The sequence below is a fragment of the Podarcis bocagei genome (assembly GCF_964188305.1).
Source record: "Podarcis bocagei genome assembly, chromosome: 3".
In the NCBI taxonomy this organism is placed as follows: Eukaryota; Metazoa; Chordata; class Lepidosauria; order Squamata; family Lacertidae; genus Podarcis; species Podarcis bocagei.
The window spans coordinates 99,467,990-99,490,209 of record NC_138127.1 but is presented as its reverse complement, the minus strand read 5'-3'; the positions used below and the strand labels follow the sequence as shown (position 1 = coordinate 99,490,209).

The 22,220-nt window shown below is 47.5% G+C and overlaps 1 protein-coding gene across 2 annotated transcripts in view; it reads left to right on the top strand.

The window, feature by feature from the left end:
- The window catches only part of EFEMP1 (EGF containing fibulin extracellular matrix protein 1), a 70,780-nt gene that overhangs the window by 25,898 nt on the left and 22,662 nt on the right, over positions 1-22,220 (top strand). Inside the window, exons 6-7 of one of the 2 annotated variants that reach the window (XM_081188709.1) lie at positions 19,247-19,369; positions 20,639-20,758. The exons of the other annotated variant lie outside the window; for it this stretch is intronic. Of the exons in view, the coding sequence (XP_081044835.1) occupies positions 19,247-19,369; positions 20,639-20,758 (243 nt within the window). The remainder of the gene's footprint in view (positions 1-19,246; positions 19,370-20,638; positions 20,759-22,220) is intronic. 2 annotated transcript variants of the gene reach the window in all.

The following is a 22,220-nucleotide window of genomic DNA, read 5'->3' as shown; positions in this document are numbered from 1 at the left end:
TGAGCTCAAACCATGATAGAAGTGGCTTCCCCCATTGTTAAGTATAGTGTGGAAATATCTGCTTGTCGTCGCGTGTAATTCGGCAGCACAAAGGACATAGGCTTGAAGGCCAGCAAAGGACACAGGGGAAGCAACATGCATTAAGAGACTTGGTTTTTTATAAGTTAAAGTGTTAATTGGCAATAATTAACATGAAATTGACAAGGATTTCATTCTATAAATGTAGTCAAAAAATCTCATTAACAAAATGGGAAAGGTGTGTGTGTTTGGCCCTAATAGAAAACCATCACCAAGTAGTATCTGTTAAAGAATGAGGGGAAGGCAGGCGAGGGGCAGCTACGGCAGTTACAATGATATAAAACATCTACAACAGCCTTTCTCAACCTTGGGTCCCCGGATGTTTGTTGGACTACAACTCCCATCATCCCTAGCTAGCAAGACCACTGGTCAGGGATGATGGGAGTTGTAGTCCAACAACATCCAAGGTTGAGAAAAGACTGGTCTATGAGTTTGTAGTGTCGGTATTCCATTAAGAGTCATGTTTGGTCAGTCGGGATTGCTTTGATGTTGACTTTAGTCCCCTGCCTAGAAAGTTCCGGATTCTAGCGGCTTCAACAGTCAGTCCGTGTTCTGTTGCCACTGAGCATGCTCAGTCCGTATCGGAATGATATGGGGAAAGGAAGGGATTTCATCATCAGAGCATTTATTTTATTTTTGCTGAAGATTTTTTTTAACTTCTGCGAACCTTGCGGTTCTCCCAAGCGCACTAGTACCTTCTTCTCAGGTGTGGGCCATGCCATTTTGCTTACATAAGCAACAGCGCTCCGAGACTGAAGAAAGATGGAATTATACTGGAGGGCTAGAGAGAAAGATTGCTGGTATGATGTGTCGGCTGCGCAAATGCGTGAGACTTTTCCCAGATGGTGAGGACTGAGCATGAGGCATTCTGCGTGCAAGGCAAATGCTCTCCCAATGAGCTTTGGCCCTTCCCTATCTATAGCTGCAGTCCTATACACACTTCCCTGGGAGTTAGTCCCACTAAATTCAGTGGGTCTTAACTCTGAGTGGACGTGTGTAGGATTGTACCACAAGATAGGCCCAGAAACTGCTTTACTATGATGCATCTACAGTGGTACCTCAGGTTAAGTACTTAATTCGTTCCGGAGGTCCGTTCTTAACCTGAAACTGTTCTTAACCTGAAGCACCACTTTAGCTAATGGGGCCTCCTGCTGCCACTGCGCCACCGGAACACGATTTCTGTTCTCATCCTGAAGCAAAGTTCTTAACCTGAAGCACTATTTCTGGGTTACCAGAGTCTGTAACCTGAAGCGTATGTAACCTGAAGCGTATGTAACCCGAGGTACCACTGTACAGTTCTTTGATTGGGCCTTCAAGCTCTCTTCAGATATTAGCATGGAGTGAATCCGTTCCCATATAATTATAAATAGCTGGAGAGGAAAAACGTTGCCCGGCAGAAATAATAATAATAATAAATTAAGTACCTGGCATTCCTTATCTGCCAAAACAAATTAGCTCCCGTGGTGATGAAATTTAAATTTCAAGCTCATTAGTGTATGTCTTGTGCAAACCTGCAGCCATTTGACAGGAGCGGGAGAAGGATTTTCCTTGGAATCAGTAAGTGAACCAAGGCTGGTAACAAAACATTTCAAGCCTTGTTGCTGTTAGGTCAGCTGCTCAAACGCAAAATTGTATTTGTTTCTGTTTGACCATTTCAAAAGCTTCCAAGAATGTAATAAAAGAAAGCTGCATTCCTGCAGAATGCAGTGGGACTTACTTCTGAGTAGGCAGGTACAAAACCCTTATCAATATTGAAATACAGTGGTACCTCAGGTTAAGTACTTAATTCGTTCCGGAGGTCCGTACTTAACCTGAAACTGTTCTTCACCTGAAGCACCACTTTAGCTAATGGGGCCTCCTGTTGCCGCCACGCCGCTCGAGCACGATTTCTGTTCTTATCCTGAAGCAAAGTTCTTAACCTGAAGCACTATTTCTGGGTTAGCAGAGTCTGTAACCTGAAGCGTATGTAACCCGAGGTACCACCGTATGCCTCTTCTGACACCCTAATCTTGAGAGGTGGATTCAATTGCACTCCAACCTCGGTTCCCAAACGCCTCAGTTATTGTACATTTCGGCTCCCGAATGGCGAAAACCCAGTTTTCGAACGTTTTTTGGAACCTGAACATCCGCCGCTGCTTCTGCTTGAGTGCAAAAAGCTCTTGCAACCGATCGGAAACCGCGCCTTGGATGTTGAACGTTTTGGAAGTCGAACAGTCTTCTGGAACGGATTACGTTCCAGAACGGATTACGCATGGAATGCTCCTTCGTAACGCAGGTCTGAGCGCTCCCCCACTTCAATTAACGTATCAGGGTTCTGGGCTCCTCAAGATATTGCTAGTCTACATCTCCCATCATCCTTGACTCACCGGCCAAGCTGTCTATAGCTCATGGGACCTGGAGTCCACCATCATCAGGGAAGCTAGCATCTCAGGGCAAAGGCTATTCAAAAGCCACCCTTTAAAACATCCTAGTTTTTCATGCGCAGAGAATCATTGACATCAGTGAGCTTTCTCAACAAGACTTGCGCCACCACCTGCAGTCCAAAGTGGTACGACTTGGCTAGTCACTTAGTTGTTGTTCTTTTTGTTGTTGTGTTTTTAAAAAAGGGCTTCCTTTTGTAAATTTTAATAAAGACTCTCCTCCACGAAGGGGAGGGGAGGGGTTGTGGTCGGGGCTCGAGCTCCGGCTAGCAGGGGGCGTGGCCCCCTGCTGCCCACTCACCTGGCTGGCGCTCACGCCCCCCCGGTGGCCATCCAACCGGGGGCCACGGTGGGGGCGTGTTCAGCAGCATTTTGCTGCAGCGCCAGCCTTCGCCCGGCCTCATTCTTCCTGCCTTCGCCCCTCACATCCGCATGGTTGTGCAGAAGGCAAAACAAGGTTTACAGGTTGGCCACTGCGTGGTTTCTAAGCAACCGTTGTTTAACAAAAGCAGCAACAAAGCAACTCTCTCCATGAAAAATAGGCTGCTGAAATGAAGAATCCGGGACCTTCTGCTTGCAAAGCATGAGTCCTACCCCTGCACTGCCTCATTGGCCAACAGCACTCTTTTCCGCAGATCTTACCTGCCCTGTCATAGCTCTGAGGAATCCTATTGTGCATTTCTGCTTGTTTTCCTTGGCAACGGCGTTGTTCTACCGTTGCACCCGGGTCAACAGAATTTCATAGCCCTGGGGCAAAGTGTGTGCGTTGTTTCAGCCAAACTCCGTCTGCGAGTTTCACTTGGCAGAAGCGATACCGGGCAGAAATCCTCCTTCCCTTTCTCTCCTAAGCTCTCTGGTATGTGTGGGCCTGTCTGTTGCCCTGCGCGAGAAAGAGAAGAAAAGGTGTTGCCCCTTTGGAGACTATCAAGATACACAAATAGCTTTGTCAGATCAGACCACAATCCCGTCCCGTGTAGCTTTCTCTTCCCACTGCAGCGCAGTTAGATAGTTTTAGGTTCTGGAATTTAACCTCACCTAGCTGGGCTCGGAGCGAAGGAGATATGCTAGCATATCTCCAGCTGAGCTAAGGATCGGGAATTATGCCGGTTGTGCAGACACACACACACACACACACACACACACACACACACACACACTGGCTCAGCCAGAAAACTGCTGTATCCTAACCCTCCTCATCCCTGCAGGTCTTGCTGTAGGACTGCTCCCTAAGAGGATCATTCTTATAGGCATGACACTGTCTGTCTGACCCCAAGTGATTTGCAATTAGGGATGAACGAGAAAGTCTATTCAGTGTAACTGGAGCCTAGCCACTCGGGCAAGGGAGGCCAAACTGCCTCCAGATTATTTTAATCCAACCTGGGCTGATGCACGCTGTGAATCAGACCGTTCATGTCCTGACAGAGTCCCTCAGTGGCTTCTTATCTTTCGAAAACGGCCCTGGTTGCCTCCTTTCGAAAACGAACAAGCCTCAGTCCCCTTTCTTATCTAACTGAGAGCTTAGAGTCTCACGTGGACATGTTCGGCGGTGGGGAAATCATTGCGGCTTGCTGCTGGCTGAGCCCTTCAAAGGCATATTTTGGAAGTTGGAACCGTGTCAGGAATCTACTTATTTACTCAGGGAGTTGTAGAGATTTCAGAAAAGGGGGCTGCTGCCAGCAGATAGCATGACTGCAGCTGGAAAACAATATCCTCATTGAGATAAGGCTCCTGCTTTTGATAGCTGTCAACCGAGCTGGGCTTGAACTTAAATTGCACTCGCAGCCGCCCGAAAAGAACTCGCTGAACATTTTCAGAGAGGGGCTCCGGATGCTCTTGGCATGTTTCATTTGGGGAGGGGGCTGGAACCCCCGCTTTGCATGCAAAACCAGGGTGGGTCCCTGGCATTTCCGGGGGGAAGGATCTGGAGAGGTGCTGCCAGCCAAAGTTGGCAAACTGGGCAAGAAGGATTTTGCCTGCTTTTTTTCTGGGCATCAGACTGTGGTTAGAGATGCAGTATCAGGGCCAGTAGGGACACGGGTGGCACTGTAGGTTAAACCACAGGGCCTAGGGCTTGCCGATCAGAAGGTCGGCGGTTCGAATCCCTGCGACGGGGTGAGCTCCCGTTGCTCGGTCCCTGCTCCTGCCAACCTAGCAGTTCAAAAGCACACCAGTGCAAGTAGATAAATAGGTACCGCTCCGGCAGGAAGGTAAATGGCATTTCCATGCGCTGCTCTGGTTCGCCGGAAGCAGCTTAGTCATGCTGGCCACATGACCCGGAATCTGTATGGCCAATAAAGCAAGATGAGCGCTGCAACCCCAGAGTCGTCCACGACTGGACCTAATGGTCAGGGGTCCCTTTACCTTTAATATCAGGGCCAGTAAAAAGGGGGAGCAGCCCTAATGTTGCTAAAGGTGGGGACCGCAATGCTTGGTCCTCTCTAACCGGTGTTTATTCAAGAGCTAGGAATACTGTGTGGCTCTGGAACAAGGGTGTGGAATATTTATCAGCCTAAGGGCCACATGCCATCATGAATAAGCATGTGGGGGCCCCATGGGCAAGGTGTCACGGACTGGCTGGACACAGAGAAATGGTGGAACCAGCTGGGGAAGAAGGCTCAGAGCCCGGGAATTGGTGGTGGGACAACAATGAGTGATCAGAGGGAGAAGACTGGGGGAAAGGTGTCGGAAACTGAAGAGGTAACAGGGCTTGGTGAGTGGGTGGAGTCCGTGGCAGAAAGCAGTCCAGACTCAGAGGCAGAAGCTGAAGAGGGAGAGGAGGGAGGCAAAGAGGCAGAGATGAGTCCAGTTGGTGAAGAGGCATATGTCACTCCCTCCTGCTGTGACCAGCTCCCCTCCTCCTGGTCTCCCAGAACCAGGGGACACATGAAGAGGGCAGAGAATTTAGCATCACGCAGGCATAGTCTCAGATTAATTCAGAAAAGCACTGAAAAGCAGGAGACTTAGGCAGCTGTGGGGATGTAGGGATCTCAAGTCTCTGCAACTGCTTCTTGGGGACAAGAAATGAATGTGAAATGAATTAATCCATTCCAAACTTTTAAAAACAACCCCTAAAGCAGTAATTTGATATGAATTTTACTATCTAACAAGACCATTGATCCATAAAATGAAAGCAGGAAACAATGTACTGCAGTCACACAATCAATCAATCAATCAGTAGCTGAACTGGGTTCTACAAAGTCACAAAAACAAAACAAAAAAGCCACAAAAATGCAAAATAAATAGCAAAAGCAGACTGACCTCAGCGTAACACTCAAAACGGAGCACATTCAGCTTCCGAAAAAAGTTCGCAAACTGGAACAGTTACTTCCGGGTTTGCAGTGTTTGGGTTCCAAGGTGTTAGAGTACCAAGGTGTTTGAGAACCAAGGTACCACTGTAAAGAGTTAAAATTGACTTGTTTGGTGTGGTTTTCTGCTGGCTCGCTCCTGTCACAAGGGTAAGCCACAGAAGTAGGCAGGGCAATGGGTATGGCTCTTAAATTCTGTGTAGTTGGCCCCATTCCAGCCACACAAAAGTTGTCTCCCCACCCCCACCCCACTTCTCCACCCCCTATCTAAGCAAGCAAGAGACACATGTTACAGAGAGGCAGAAGCACGTGGGGACACTGAGTAGGGCTTGAGTGATAAGAATTGCAGGGGGAAATCCTGAGGCGCTCCTCTGCCCATGAGTTAGTTGGATGCAGCCCATTCCAGCCAGGCAAAAATATTAGGGTTATGGGGTGTGGCTATGAGATAGGTTGTGTGGTCCCGGGGAAACTTCGGAGGGCCAGAAAGAGAGGCCTAGAGCAGTGTTCCCCAACCTTGGGCCTCCAGCTCTTTTTGGACTACAACTCCCATCATCCCTCGTTAGCAAGACCAGTGGTCAAGGATGATGGGAATTGTAGTCCAAAAACAGCTGGAGGCCCAAGGTTGGAAAACACTGGCCTAGAGAACTTGAGATTCCCCACCCATGTTCTACTGGGTATATCTACATATCTTGTGTTACAGTGGTACCTCAGGTTAAGAACTTAATTCGTTCTGGAGGTCCGTTCTTAACCTGAAAGTGTTCTTAACCTGAGGTACCACTTTAGCTAATGGGGCCTCCGGCTGCCGCCGCGCCGCCACCACGCGATTTCTGTTCTCATCCTGAAGCAAAGTTCTTAACCCGAGGTACTATTTTTGGGTTAGCGGAGTCTGTAAGCTGAAGCGTCTGTAGCCCAAGGTACCACTGTACTTGGTTCCAGAATCATTTCCTGGTTTGATATGCGTATAGTCATACCTCATGTTACGTTTGCCTCAGGTTGCGCGTTTTCAGGTTGCGTCCCGCGGTGACCCAGAAGTACCAGAAAGGGTTACTTCTGGGTTTTGCCACTTGCGCATGTGCCGACGCGCAAAATGACATCACGCACGTGCGCAGAAGCGGTGAATCGTGACCCACACAGATGCGGGTCACGTTATTTTCAGGTTGCAAAGGGGCATCTGGAATGGATCCCGTTCGCAACCAGAGGTACCACTGTAAATAAAAAAACATGCGGTAGAATTGACAAGCTGGAAGGTGTGCGGAGGAGGACAACCAAGATGAGCAGGGTTCTGGAAACCAAACCTTATGAGGAACGGTTGAGAGAGCTGGGTATCTTGAGACTGGAAAAAGAGGAGACTGAGAGGAGGTACGATAGCCATCTTCAAATATCTCAAGGGCTGACACATGGAAGATGGAGCAAGCTTGTTTTCTCCTGCCCCAGAGGATAGGACTCGAACCATTGACTTCAAGTTACAAGAAAGGAGATTCTGAATAAATATCAGGAAGAACTTTCTGATGGTGAGGCTGTTTGACGGTGGAACGGACTCCCTCAGAAAGTGATAGGCCCTCTTTCCTTGGAGGTTTTTAAGCAGAGGTTGGAATGGCTTTAGGGATGCTTTAGTTGAGATTCGGGTTGGACTAGATGACCCTTGGGTACCTTCCAACTCCACAATTCTGTGATTCCATGAACTCTAGCCATGTTCAGTAGCCTACCAGAAGTGCAATAAACCTCCCATTTTTGCTCCCTGTTTTGGATGAGTAAAACAGAGGAACTGGCAAGCACTAAATAGGTTGCTATTGGGCTAAATTCAGCCTAGTTCAGGGATAGGGAAATCTGTGGTCCTCCAGATGTTGTCTGGGTCTCACTCCCAACAGCCCCCAGCAAGGATTGGTGGATGTTCAGGGATGATGGATAGTTTGGCAACATCTGTAAGGCCACAGGTCCCCTGTCTCTGGCCTGCTGGTTCCTTCCTAGGTTTCCAAGGAGGGAAGTAAACAAAAACAGAAGTGATTACCAAACTGGAAACGACAAACCCAACAAAAGAAAATCACATAATTCTGGACACCGTTAGAGCATAATCAGATTGCTGGCTGTCTTTCAACGAAAGGTGGCAGTTTCGTATCAAATGTCAAATAGCTTTTTTATTAACTTACATAAGCAAAGAAATCGCACATGATGACTTGATTCGGGTGTGTGTGTGTGTGTTGTGTTTCTCTCCCCCTCCCTTTCTTAATTTTGCAGTGATGAACAGGGAGTTTAATTTGGTGACGTTAATTTAATTTAGCTGTCATGCTCTCTTTTCCTGTTCTTTTGGGAAGTATATGGTGCTGAACGAAATCCAAGGAAATGTTCCATATTTGTTCTGAAGACGATATGCCATGAGGGAAAGCAGGGGGAACTCTTTTATCTCCGATCATTATTTTTTTTCCTTTGACGATCCTCCAACATTTATTGGTCATCGTGGGTGGGTTAAGAGCTGCGCTTACACTGCGCTGGTTTCGTGCTTGCTTCATCTGTGAAAGGAACAGATTTAAAGAGGCAACTCCTGCAGGAGAAAGTTGGCCCAGTTTTGCTAACTGGGAAACCCAGCCAGATGGGCGGGGTATAAATAATAAATTATTATTATTATTATCATTATTATCCACCCGTTCACAATCTTGACTGCTGGCATTAACATAACTGGAAAGAGGCTGTTTCGGCATTTTGATGATAAACTGCACCATAGTGTTCAGATCATGATGCCAAAGTTAAACATAACCAACACTTATAGGCTCATTTGCAACGCGGGAGTCAAAATGCATTTATTATTTGCAGTTATATCCTGCTCAACGTCAAATTTCATCATGCCCGAGTGGATTAGCAAAAAAAAGAAGATGCAAGTGCATTTTAAAAAATTATAAAAACACTGAAAATATAGCAAAAAAGCAATGGATATTATTATTATTATTATTATTATTATTATTATTATTATTATTACTACTACTACTACTACCCCGCCCATTTGGCTAGGTTTCCCCAGCCACTCTGGGCAGCTTGCAGCACAGTGCAGATTCACAAGACCCTGCAATTCAGCATCACGTGTGTCCCCAGCAAAAATGCACCCATCACAATATTGCATTTTATAAATCAGAGCTTTCCAAAGTTTTCACCATGAACGCTTCCCTTGTTCTCTTATAATGGCAATGGCGCCCACCTGAGAGGTACCAGATCTGCCTTCCATTGAGCTCCAGCTAAAAAAAACCAGCCCCGGTGACACACTTTTTAGACATGCATCATTTAGCGACACCGTAATTCAGTTTTACTAGCAAACCGGAGGTTAAACTCACCCCTTTTGAGCCCCGGGAGGAGCACGGGGAGCGTTCACGTGACACACCTACACACTGCAGTCCACACACTAACGTGTCGCAACACACAGTTTGGAAAGCTCTGTTATAAATCATAATACTTGCGTCTTGTGAAATCATGATGGTGGCAGTCATTAATTTCCCTAGGGCAGGACGCACCCCAAGTTAACTAGCCTTGGGTCCCATTGGCTTCCTAGAGAGAGATATTTCAGTACCTTTTTCACCATCCTTTTGACATCAGCCACATCCACACCACAGGTAGCGCTGTGTTCTAAACCACCGAGCCTCTTGGGCTTGCCGATCAGAAGGTTGGCAGTTCGAATCCCCACAATGGAGTGAGCTCCCGTTGCTCTGTCCCAGCTCCTACCAACCTAGCAGTTCGAAAGCACACCAGCGCAAGTAGATAAATAGGTACAGCTGCGTCAGGAAGGTAAATGGCGTTTCTATGCGCTATGGTTTCTGTCACAGTGTTCCGTTGCGCCAGAAGCGGTTTAGTCATGCTGGCCACATGACCAGGAAGTTGTCTGTGGACAAACGCCGGCTCCCTCGGCCTGAAAGCGAGATGAGCGCCACAACCCTATTGTCACCTTTGACTGGACTTAACTGTCCAGGGGTCCTTTACTTTACATCCATGCCATATATTTAAAGCACTTTTAACACACATTTAAAAGCACACGCTGCCCCCCAAAGACTCATGGGAACTGTAGTTTGTTAAGCATTCAGGTAATTGTCGTTCTGTGGTGGGGTAAACCATAGTTCTTAGGATTCTTTGGGGGTGGGGAGCCATGTGTTTTAAAGGTACAATGTGGATGCGAACCTAGAGCTGCTTCCTGATTCGAAGATAGCAGGTGACATTTTCGTATTGTATTAAATAAATAAATAAATAAAACCAGAGCTTCCAAAACCAAGGAGTTAAAAGTGATCTGGGCATTAAGCCCAGATGTGCAACATTCCATACATGGAAGGAAGTAGCAAGGGGAATGAAGAAAAGAAAAGCCTTTGACAGAGATTGCAGATAGCTTTGCTAATGCAGAAGAGGAAAGCGGAGGATTAGCAAGGTTCCTGGTGTTGCTGCGAAGTGCAAGGAAGGGATCGAGGGAGGGTCCAGGGAAGCCTATAGCCGATGAGCCTGGCTTTAGCCATAAGAAATATAAGGGAGGAATGTTAAGAGAGGGCATGTCAGGGCACCGCCGTCCTAAAGCGCAGTCGTCACAAGAAGCAGAGGCAGCACGTTGAATGGATTTCCTTCAGCTCTTGGGAAACGCTTCCCTCGAACAGTAGACATAATTCGCCAGGACTCTTCAAAGGCCTGTCCTGCAAAGAAAAAAAACTGCACATTTATGGGAGGATATTTACCGGGGTGGAGTAGAGGCTGAAGCTTGCAGAAAGTCAGATGCAGTTTTTTTTTTCTTTCCAAAGGTGGAGCAATCCTATACAATTCTGTGCAGAAGCAATGGGAACTGTCGATTTCCTAAAGGCTTGCTCTCAGGTAGCTTGGGAATAAGACTGCAGCTTAAAAGGTAGAAATGAACACTGCCAAAATCTGCCGGCCTCTTGTTTCAGGTCAGGTAACCAGTGCAGGTGCTAAAGGTTAGGTTCCTATAGATGCTACCAGTGCTTTTTTCTATTAAAACAAAATGTTTAGGGGTACTCTCATAAGTGGCGGAGCTTCATGCTCTGGCACTGGAGGGTGGAGAGCAGGTGAGAGCAGGGCTGGCACACACCCCGGGGGCATGGCGTGCCACCCGCAGAGGCGTGGTCACGTCCTGAGAGCGTGGCACGCCGCCTGCGGGGGGGTACCCGCGATGGCACCCCACTGGGATCGCATTGCCAGGGGCGGTGCGCTCCCCCCACACTCCTCTTTCTCCACCAGTGACTCTCATTTTGACTCAAGAAAATCACCATTTGATAGTTCAAATCAGGAAAAATAAATACAGTGGACGTTCGGGTTGCGAACGTGATCCGTGCGGGATGCACGTTCGCAACCCGCAGCGGTGCGTCTGCGCATGCACAGGTTGCGATTCGGCACTTCTGCGCATGTGCAAAGCAAGATTTGGTCTTCTGCGCATGCGCGACCCCCGGAACCCGGAAGTAACCCGTTCCAGTACTTCCGGGGTTTGGTGGGTCTGTAACCCAAAAAAACGCAACCTGAAGTGTCTGTAACCCGAGGTATGACTGTACACTAAATGGACTGCAGAAGATCGCTCTGCTAGGACACAATAGTTTTTTTAAAAACACACACACAGATTTGTCAAAGGAGCCCTGCAGCACATATTGTTGTTTAGTCGTGTCCGACCCTTCGTGACCCCATGGACCAGAGCACGCCAGGCACTCCTGTCTTCCACTGCCTCCCGCAGTTTGGTCAAACTCATGCTGGTAGCTTCGAGAACACTGTCCAACCCTCTCGTCCTCTGTCGTCCCCTTCTCCTTGTGCCCTCCATCTTTCCCAACATCAGGGTCTTTCCCAGGGAGTCTTCTCTTCTCATGAGGTGGCCAAAGTCTTGGAGCCTCAGCTTCAGGATCTGTCCTTCCAGTGAGCACTCAGGGCTGATTTCCTTCAGAATGGAGAGGTTTGATGTTCTTGCAGTCCATGGGACTCTCAAGAGTCTCCTCCAGCAGCACATATACCTGCATACAAATGGAGCAGGGTCTCTACTGTGATGGCCCTAAAGCTAAGAGACTTGGGCCACCCCAAAGCGTTTGCTTTCTCCCAGTCGCAATTTACTTGGGGATTACATTCCAAGACACCGTGCATTGGAGTGAAATTGTGTAGATTTGAAACGCCATTGGAAAATCCTGCAAACAACTCATTTCACCCCTGCTCTGCCCCTGCCCTGTTCCACCCATTTTTGGTGATGTTTTTCTGACGTTTGGGGGGGTTGCTTCTGGGTTCGGCATGGTAGCATGTGCCTTGAACGTGTGTAAATGGAGAGTTGCCTATATTGAATTTGGACCTATTTAGCTTCTGGATGTTGTTGGACTCTCAAGTTCTATAGCATGGCCGGTGGTCAAGGATTATGGGAGTTGTGACCTAGCCACACCTGGATGGCCACAGCGTCCCCATTAATAATAATAATAATAATAATAATAATAATAATAATAATAATAATAATAATTTTATTTAAACCCTGCCCTCCCCATCCAAGACTGGGCTCAGGGTGGCTAACACTAAATATAAAAACAATTGATTGAAATACAGCTTAAAAAACAAGATTAAAATACAACATTAAAATGCAGCCTCATTTCAGTGGAAACTCAATCAAAAACTTTTGGGGGGATAAAAACATCAAGTCTTCACTAAGGCTAACTATCCAGACTGGTCCTACATGGGCCAGAAAAAAAGCCAGGGAAGTCCCCAAATAGGAGTTCCAACACAGAAGGAGAAAGGGAAAAGGAAAGAGGGGGAGGGAATCAAATTGATTCCAAGCCAAAGGCCAGGAGGAACAACTCTGTCTTACAGGCCCTGAGGAAAGAAATCAGATCTTTGCAGGGCCCTGGTCTCGTGAGACAGAGCGTTCCAGCAGGCTGGAGCCAGTGCTGAAAAGACCCTGGCTCTGGTTGAGGCTAATCTGACTTCCTTAGGGCCCGGGACCTCTAGGGTGTTGCTATTTATGGACCTTAAGGTCCTCCGTGGGGCATAGCGGGAGAGGCGGTCCCATAGGCCTTGGCCTACAAGTATCTGGGGCGTTGTTGTTCTTAATTTGCCCTGGGCTCTCTCCCAGCTGGGAGTTGGGTGCCTGCCTCTACTGCATGTCCTCTTTAGGTGCCAGCCTTAGATAGCGAGGTGCCCGGGCAAGGAGGACTCGGGGGTTTTCCAGCCCCGCAGCTAGCGACCAAGAATAATGAGAGTCACCGCGTTCTTGGATTGGCTCGAGTGTGTTGCTCCGTAACCATGGGCTCCAGATTGACACAGGTTTAAAAGGGCACCGAAGCAACCCCGTGGCTTGGTTACATAAAAGAGCTGAGCTGGGGGGAATAATTGCACTGAAGTGTAAACGGCCGGTGGGAACCGCGCTGGAAATGCCGGGCGCTGTTGTGATTATCTGGTTGTAGGAAGCAAAACGGCGGAGATTAAAATGTTACATAAGGGAGCAGCGTGAGTCAGGGGTTTTGGGAAGAGTGAGTCACAGCCAGAGGGAACGGAGCCAAGCATGTAAAGAGAGGGAGAGAGAAAGACATCCTAAAGCGTGCTTTCTTCTTGGAAGCAAGTTCCAACAGAATCCGTGGGCTTTCTCTCAAGTCGGTGTGTTCTTAGGATGGAGGTTCCAGCAAAGGGATCCGAGGAGGTGGCAGAGAGCGAGGTGGGAAGGACGGGGGAGAGTTGGGGGGCACTGACAAGACTTTTTAAAAGCAGCTTGCTTCAAAGGAAGGCTCTTTCGAGAGCTCAAAGCAGCTCACCCAGAATTTCAGCACAGAATGACAAGCGTCCTGCCAAAGTCAGCACCGGAAGGGGACAAAACAGTATAAATCACTTCGTGAGAGAGCGCTGGGTACATTTTTGGCAAATGAGAGGAAATCGCTGGAGCGCAGCTATTAGGGAAGCTGGTGGGAACAAGTGCGAGGCGATGCAAGCCAACCTGTATTTTGCCACAGCGGGGGGGGGGGCTGGAGTCATTCACACCCCCCCCAACTTGCAAAAGAAACACTTCTTGCAGTATTTCTATATTATCTCATAAACCTCAGCAGGTTGCAAGGCAGTTTGGAGAAGGTTTTCTTAATAGTACAGTGGTACCTCGGGTTACATACACTTCAGGTTACATATGCTTCAGGTTACACACTCCGCTAACCCAGAAATAGTGCTTCAGGTTAAGAACTTTGCTTCAGGGTGAGAACAGAAATCGTGCTCCGGTGGCACGGCGGCAGCGGGAGGCCCCATTAGCTAAAGTGGTGCTTCAGGTTAAGAACAGTTTCAGGTTAAGTACGGACCTCCGGAACGAATTAAGTACTTAATCTGAGTACCACTGTAGTATTCATAACCACACTGAATTTATAAGAACTGTTTCTAAAGGGGGGGTGTTTAAAGTCTTGGGGGCCGCTGCAAAAAAAAACCCACTCAAATTGCAATGGGATTTTATGGCAGTGGGTTTGGAGGGGCGACGAGGCCTCTGCCTGTGATTGGCTGAGCAGCCCTCATATTGCAGGGAAGCAGGACAAGCCACACGGTCTCTGGATGCCCCTGCCTGCGCTGCTCAGATTTTACAGGGAAGGGCAGAGTACCCGTCTTGCATTCAGAAGGTCCCGGGTTCAATCCTTCCCAATTGAGGCTGGGGAAAGTCCCTTGTCTGAAACCTTGGCGGGCTGCTGGCTTTATTGAGCTAGATGGAACAATGGTGTGACTCAGCGAAAGGCAATTTCCTGTGTTCCTACAGAAGGACACAGAAAGCAGGAAGGCCTAGAGAAGAAGGGCTAAAAGAATTGGGAAAGAAGGGACCAGTTCATTGAAGCAGCCTGTTTTCCCCCATGGAAACCATAGGATCTTAAAGCAGGAGCCCCAGGGGCCACTTTTAATGATGATGATGATAATTATTATTATTATTATTATTATTATTATTATTATTATTATTATTATTATTATTCTCATGGGCAGCCTTCTGGGGCCGCATTGCCAGAGGAAAAGGTGATAAAGTGACAGTTGTGATTATTACCTTTGTGGGGTCAAAGTCTTCTTCTACAGAGGCCCACAAGCTCTGCTTACAACACATGCAGATGAACACTGGCAGTACACAATGCAGTACAGTGGTACCTCGGGTTACATACGCTTCAGGTTACAGACTCCGCTAACCCAGAAATAGTACCTCAGGTTAAGAACTTTGCTTCAGGATGAGAACAGAAATCGTGCTCCGGCAGCACGGCGGCAGCTGGAGGCCCCATTAGCTAAAGTGGTGCTTCAGGTTAAGAACAGTTTCAGGTTAAGAACGGACCTCCAGAACGAGTTACCGTATTTTTTGCTCTATAAGACCACAAGACGCACCTAGTTTTTGGAGGAGGAAAACAAGAAAAAGAATATTCTGAATCTCAGAAGCCAGAGCAGCAAGAGGGATCGCTGTGCAGTGAAAGCAGCAATCAATCCCTCTTGCTGTTCTGGCTTCTGGGATAGCTGTGCAGCCTGCATTCGCTCCATATGACACATACACATTTCCCCTTACTTTTTAGGGAAAAAGTGAGTCTTATAGAGCAAAAAATACAGTAAGTACTTAACCCGAGGTACCACTGTACACAAGCATTCATTTGCCAGACAGATCTTTGCAACTCGACTCTCTCTCGACACACACATCATACAGGTCTTTGCAAGATGCTAGCTGTCCATATAATAAACATGCTCGCACACACACACACAAGCACACTGGTCGCAATGACAGGCATTTTGTGAGTTAATGCAAAGTTTGCGTTCCACCTGCCCGTCTTCTTCTGTGTACTTTTCCAGCAGTGAGCCAGCTTTTAGGAACTGATAACAGCCATCAATTCAAGGACTGAGTCAGGGTGGAGGAAAGTTTCTTTTGAGCTGTCATATAGAAAGGAAGCAAGTAGGAAAATATTTGGGCATTCGAAGAGTGTGCGTGTGTGTGTGTGTCGGGGGAGCAAGCCTGAAGAATAGAGTCAAAACAGTCCATTCTATTCGTGATCTGGCTTTTTTGTGTTTGTGGTGGTGGGGGGGGGGTCAAGTTTGTTTTCATTTTGCATGAGAAAAAATCCATCTTTTCTTTTCCATGTCCCCACCCGGAATATGCCACTGGTCCCCAGTTCCTGAACAAACATAGAGAGTTCAAGTGGGATTTGTAAACTAGTTTCAAGGAATTTGTTTATTCAGCTTAGAGACTTCCAGTTGGTGCCGAATGCCAGAAGAAACTGCTGTCAAACTGTGCTGCATCGGATTATAAAAGGCATAAATCTGGGAAGCCACACACAAACCCAGTACAATGATGCAGCTTGCCGAATCTTCTACTGGGGTTGAGGGGGAGAGAGAGAGAGAGAAGAATTGCAAGCCATTAAGAATGTAAGAATATCGGAAGAGCAACAGCCAGATGGGCGGGGTACAAATAATAAATTTATTATTATTATTATTATTATTATTATTATTATTATTATTATTATTATTATGTCCAGCATCTTGTTCTCATGGCCAACCAGATGACTCTGGGAAGCTCACAAGCTGGACCTGATCCCAACAGCATTCACTCCTGCCTCCATCAGGCAGCCATTGTGACTAGTAGCCACAGAGAGCCTTAAAGGTAAAGGGACCCCTGACCATTAGGTCCAGTCGTGGCCGACTCTGGGGTTGCGGCGCTCACCTTGCTTTATTGGCCGAGGGAGCCAGTGTACAGCTTCCGGGTCATGTGACCAGCATGACTAAGCCGCTTCTGGCGAACCAGAGCAGCACACGGAAACGCCGTTTACCTTCCCGCCGGAGTGGTACCTATTTATCTACTTGCACTTTGAAGTGCTTTCGAACTGCTAGGTTGGCAGGAGCAGGGACCAAACACCGGGAGCTCACCCCGTCGCGGGGATTCGAACCGCCAACCTTCTGATCGGCAAGTCCTAGGCTCTGTGGTTTAACCCACAGCGCCACCCGCGTCCCTACAGAGAGCCTTATCCCTCCATGAATTAGTCCAATCCTCTCTGTAGTGGTTAAGAGTGGTAGTCTCGTAATCTGGGGAACCAGGTTCGCGTCTCCGCTCCTCCACATGCAGCTGCTGGGTAACCTTGGGCCAGTCACACTTCTTTGAAGTCTCTCAGCCCCACTCACCTCACAGAGTGTTTGTTGTGGGGGAGGAAGGGAAAGGAGAATGTTAGCCGCTTTGAGACTCCTTAGGGTAGTGATAAAGCGGGATATCAAATCCAAACTCTTCTTCTTCTTCTTCTTCTTCTCTGAAAGTCGCCCAAGTTGGTGACCATCACTGCTTCTTCTGGGAACGTATTGCAAAGTTCCAACTATGCACAAAGAAGTGCTTTTTTTAAACTGTCCTGGTATGCCTCTGTGGGAAGGAGAGTGCCGCACCAGATGGTCCTGCGGTCTGATCCATAGCTGTCAACTTTTCCTTTTTCTTGCAAGGAATCCTATTCAGAACAAGTGAATTTCCCTTAAAAAAAGGAAAACTTTGATAGCTATGGTCTGATCCCGCAGGGATCTCCTTGTGGTTTGTAGAAAGGCGGGTGCTTATCCAAACATTGCAGCCTGAGACTTCACAGATGGAATTGCAAGCTGATGAAGATGAAGGATAGGTTGAAGGACCCTGTGTGAGAGGAGGGGAGGGGAGACCTCAAAGGGTGAGAAAAGAGAGGAATGGTCCCAGGTGAGAGCTGGGAGGGTTCACAGCTTTCTGTATGGGATAAAAGTTAAAATAAGAATAATAAGAATAATTTATTAATTATACCCCGCCCATCTGGCTGGGTTTCCCCAGCAACTCTGGGCAGGTTCCAACCAAATATTAAAAACAATACAGCGTCATACATTAAAAACTTCCCTAAACAGGGCCGCCTTCAGTTTTCTTTTAAAAGTAAAATAGTTGTTTATTCCCTTGACATCTGATGGGAGGGCATTCCACAGGGCGGGTGCCACTACCGAGAAGGCCCTCTGCCTGGTTCCCTGTAACTTGGCTTCTCGCAGGGAGGGAACCGCCAGAAGGCCCTCGGCGCTAGACATCAGTGTCTGGGTAGGATGATAGGGGTGGAGATGCTCCTTCAGATATACTGGACCGAGGCCGTTTAGGGCTTTAAAGGTCAGCATCAACACTTTGAATTGTGCATGGAAATGTACTGGGAGCCAATGCAGATCTCTCAGGACTGATGTTATATCGTCTCGGCAGCCACTCCCAGTCACCAGTCGAGCTGCCGCATTCTGAATTAATTGCAGTTTCCGAGTCACCTTCAAAGGTAGCCCCACACAGAGCGCATTGCAGTAGTCCAAGCGGGAGATAATCAGAGCATGCACCACTCTGGCAAGACAGTCTGCAGGCTGGTAGGGTCTCAGCCTGCGTACCAGATGGAGCTGGTAGACAGCTGCCCTGGACAAAGAATTAACCTGTGACTCCATGGACAGCTGTGAGTCCAAAATGACTCCCAGGCTGCACACTCGCTCCTTCAGGGGTACAGTTACCCCATTCAGGATCAGGGAGTCCTCCACACCAGGCCGCCCCCTGTTCCCCAAGAACACTACTTCTGTCTTGTCAGGATTCAACCTCAATCCGTTAGCTGCCATCCATCCTCCAACCACCTCACGACACTCACACAGATATAGCAGTGAGAGAGGATGGTGTTGTTCTCTTTTTAGTTTCCTTTTTTATTATTTCTTGTAGATTAGTCTGTTTATTTTCCTTTTATTGTATTGCGAGAATCTCAATTAAACTTTGCAGCAAACAGTACAGCCTGGGATCCAGGAAGAAGGAAGCAATAGTCAGAGAAGCATAGTGCTAGAAAGGATCTAGTAAGTCATCTACTCTGACTTCCTTCTCCATGCAGGATCTGTGCAGCAGGATGTAACCATGGCATCCTTGGCACTGGCTGCGTATCCTTCAGCAGTGGAGAGACCAAATTTGTGTCCAAAGCGGTCTATTTGACTGTTGCGCTTCTCTTACCCTTAGGAATTTTCCCCCTAATGTTTAGCCGAAATCTACTTCTCTCTCTTTGGCTCTAATCCTGCCTTCTGGAGCAGTGGAGAACAAGAAAGAAGATTCCACCTAAACATTAGGAAGAACTTCCTGACAGTAAGAGCTGTTCGACAGTGGAATTTGCTGCCAAGGAGTGTGGTGGAGTCTCCTTCTTTGGAGGCCTTTAAGCAGAGGCTTGACAACCATATGTCAGGAGTGCTCTGATGGTGTTTCCTGCTTGGCAGGGGGTTGGACTTGATGGCCCGTGTGGTCTATTCCAACTCTATGATTCTATGATAAGTCCTTTGGGTATTTGAAGGTCCGCTAGCATGTCTCCTCTTAATATTCGCTTCTCCAAGTTGATTGTACGGTTCCATCAACACGAGAATCCGTCCTTGAATATGGGATTCAGCTGCCTTCTACTTTCTCCCAAGGTTCTGGAGACAAACAGAAAAGTTAGGACTGCACCTCCAAAGTCCCTAAAGTCCATGCTGTCGTTTTTGTTTCTTTGCTTTCAAAAGATATTGACGAATGTGCGACAGGTGCCCACAACTGTAGGGTAGATCAGATATGCGTCAACTTAAGAGGATCCTTCAGCTGCCAATGCACAGCCGGGTATCAGAGGCGAGGGGACCAATGTGTCGGTAAGTACTGTGGAGAAGCAAGATGTTCCTTGACAGTAAAGTTTAAGGGCCTTTCTCCCTAACTAGTAGTGGGGGGTTTTTTACAGGTGTATTCTGCAACAGGCCACTGATGCAGATAGTACAATGGTGGTAGATTTATACTGGACTGCCCACACATCATTCCTCTTTATAAGTTGTTCTGCAATGTTTCCCCATTGTTAAATACATGAATCTTGTATTTGTGGGTTTCCCCATTAACCTCCATGTGATCAGAGCTAGGTTTTAGGGTTAACTCCATCCCTCCTGGCTCCTTCTCTCTCCCTGATTCAACATCTATTGGCAGTCATTCCAGCTGGTTGCAGCTGAAGGATGAGAGAGAGACTCCATTGACTCGACTGTCATTTGGCTCCTCTCTGAGCTGTCTAGTCCAGCTGGCCATTTTAAGAAGTGTTAAGTAGCTCTAGGAATTGGTGCCTGGGCTCGCTTTTTCCTCTTCCCTTGCCATCCCATTTTCCTTTTGTGTTATACCTACTAAACTGCAAGCCTGTAAGCAGAGATGCTCGTGCTTCAAATATTCATGCAGTGGCTAGAAAATTATAGCTGTATAAATGATGACAAGTCATCATCTTAGCATAGGGTTACCAGATGTCCCTGGTTCCCGGGGACAGTCCCCGGATTTACAGATCTGTCCCCGGACAAATTCTGTCCCCGGAATGTCCTCAGATTTGCAAATCTGTCCCCGGGAAACATGGCAGCGGCAGCTTCAGCAGCCCAGAGCCAGCCTGGTAGTGCAGTTGACTCTGGCTGGCTTCAGGAGCTGCTCGCTGCTCGGGTGCAGGACAAATGGTGGGTGCCACGGCAGCAAGGCAGCTGCCCGCCCGTGACTCCAGAGCCTCCCCTGATCTGTCAAAACAAAGGGGGAAGGGGGAAGGAGATCAGGGAAGGCTCAGGAGTCACGGGTGGATGGCGCGCCATTGTCCAGTTTTTTTAAAAACTGCACATTTATGTTTCACAGGGTGCGAAAGAAGGGCTTTGTACCTTTATACAATATGCATGTGTGTTTGGGCCCAGGGTCTTTTGCCTCAATATCCCCACTACTGACTCCCTGTTGCTACTCAGATTCAAAAACAAAAAAAAGTGTCCCTGGATCCATTGAAAAAAATCTGGTAACCATATCTTAGCGCCTTTATTCTTGTCAGAGTAAAGCCATGGTGGCAATGCGAGTTTTTTTAACTCCATTTTTTTTGTTTTTATTTATTTTTTAAATGCTGCGCTTTTACGGCAATCCAGACATAGATGAATGCGCACGCCTTTCGTTTTGCCATCATCGGTGCGTGAATACTCCCAGTAGCTACTACTGCCAATGCAACGCTGGTTTTCAGTTGGCAGCCGACAACCACACGTGCGCAGGTAAGATTCGAGGGGGAATTTGGCAGATCTGGACTCAGAAGAAGAGGCTTCCCCACTGTCAGAATAGACAGTCCCATCCCGTAGAGCAGAGACATCCAACATGGGAGCCTTCGGCTGGTGCTGAACTACAATTCCCATCATCCCTGACAGGAGTTGTAGTCCAACAGCATTGAAAGGGCACTACGTTGTCTACCCCCGATTGGGTTTCTGTTAATAACTTTGTGAGAGCTTGTGGTCATAATTGCCAATCAAATCCAGGAACTCAGTCACCAAAATAGAGAGTTTTCTCAGTGGTTTCTGTTTCTTCTCTTTTCTAGAATATTCCCTGGAAAGCTGTGCCCAGAGCAGTTTAAAATGCTTGACCCTGTCATGACAGTGTTGAACTAAGATGGTTTTTAGCCTGTACAGTGGTGCCCCGCAAGACGAATGCCTCGCAAGACGGAAAACTCGCTAGACAAAAGAGTTTTCCGTTTTGGAGGTGCTTCGCAAAACAAATTTCCTATGGGCTTGCTTCGCAAGACGACAATGTCTTGCGAGTTCCTGCTGGTTTTTTCCCCTCCCCCCCTTTTTCTAAGCCGCTAAGCTGCTTATCAGCTGATCCGATCAGCAGATAAGCCGCTAATAGCGCTAATAGCGCTAATCCACTAATCCTTCAATGGGCTTGCTTCGCAAGACGAAAAAACCGCTAGACGAAGAGAATCACAGAACGGATTCTTTTCGTCTTGCGAGGCACCACTGTATTGTGTTGGTTGCTTGATTTGTTTTTCTGTTGTGGTATTCTTCTCAAGCCAGCGGAGTTTGTGTAATCATTGTTGGTTTCATGCAAGGAAGGGGAAGAACCTGTGGCCCCCCAAAAGCTGTTGGGTGGGTTCCCGCTCCCCTCATCTCTGCTCATTGGCCATTGCTAGAGGGTCGCAGGTTACCCAACCGCTGCATTTGCTATTTCTGAAACCTAGGAGTGCAACCTGTTAAAGGCATTTTGATCAATAAACCTTGATGTTTTGTTGAAGTAAGGGTAGAGAAATCGCACCTAAGAAACTCAAAACAGATATATGACTGACACCCTTCTATGGAGATTGAACCAATGTCCAGACTTTAACATTCAAAAGCTTGCAGAAACTTATAGCTAGAGATGAATTAAAACATAATATTTATAGTCACATGCTTCTTCAAGCATTATAGTCTCTTCTTCTAACTTCCAAACAACTGTGTTTTCTTCTCTTTTCGGAGCACAGCACTTTCAGCCTTCTGTATCTCAGTTAGGCCATGCCTTGCAGCTCCTATAAGGGATTTCCCCTTTCCCCTTCTCCTGCAGAGAAGAAGCACTCCAACGCTCTATTCAATTTAGCAGTGTTCACAGTGGACTCTAAAGCATCTTGCATCATATAAAATGGAGTATCTCCATCAATAGATATCTCCCATGTGACCATTGTTCGCCAATCACATGAAAACTACTAGAGAA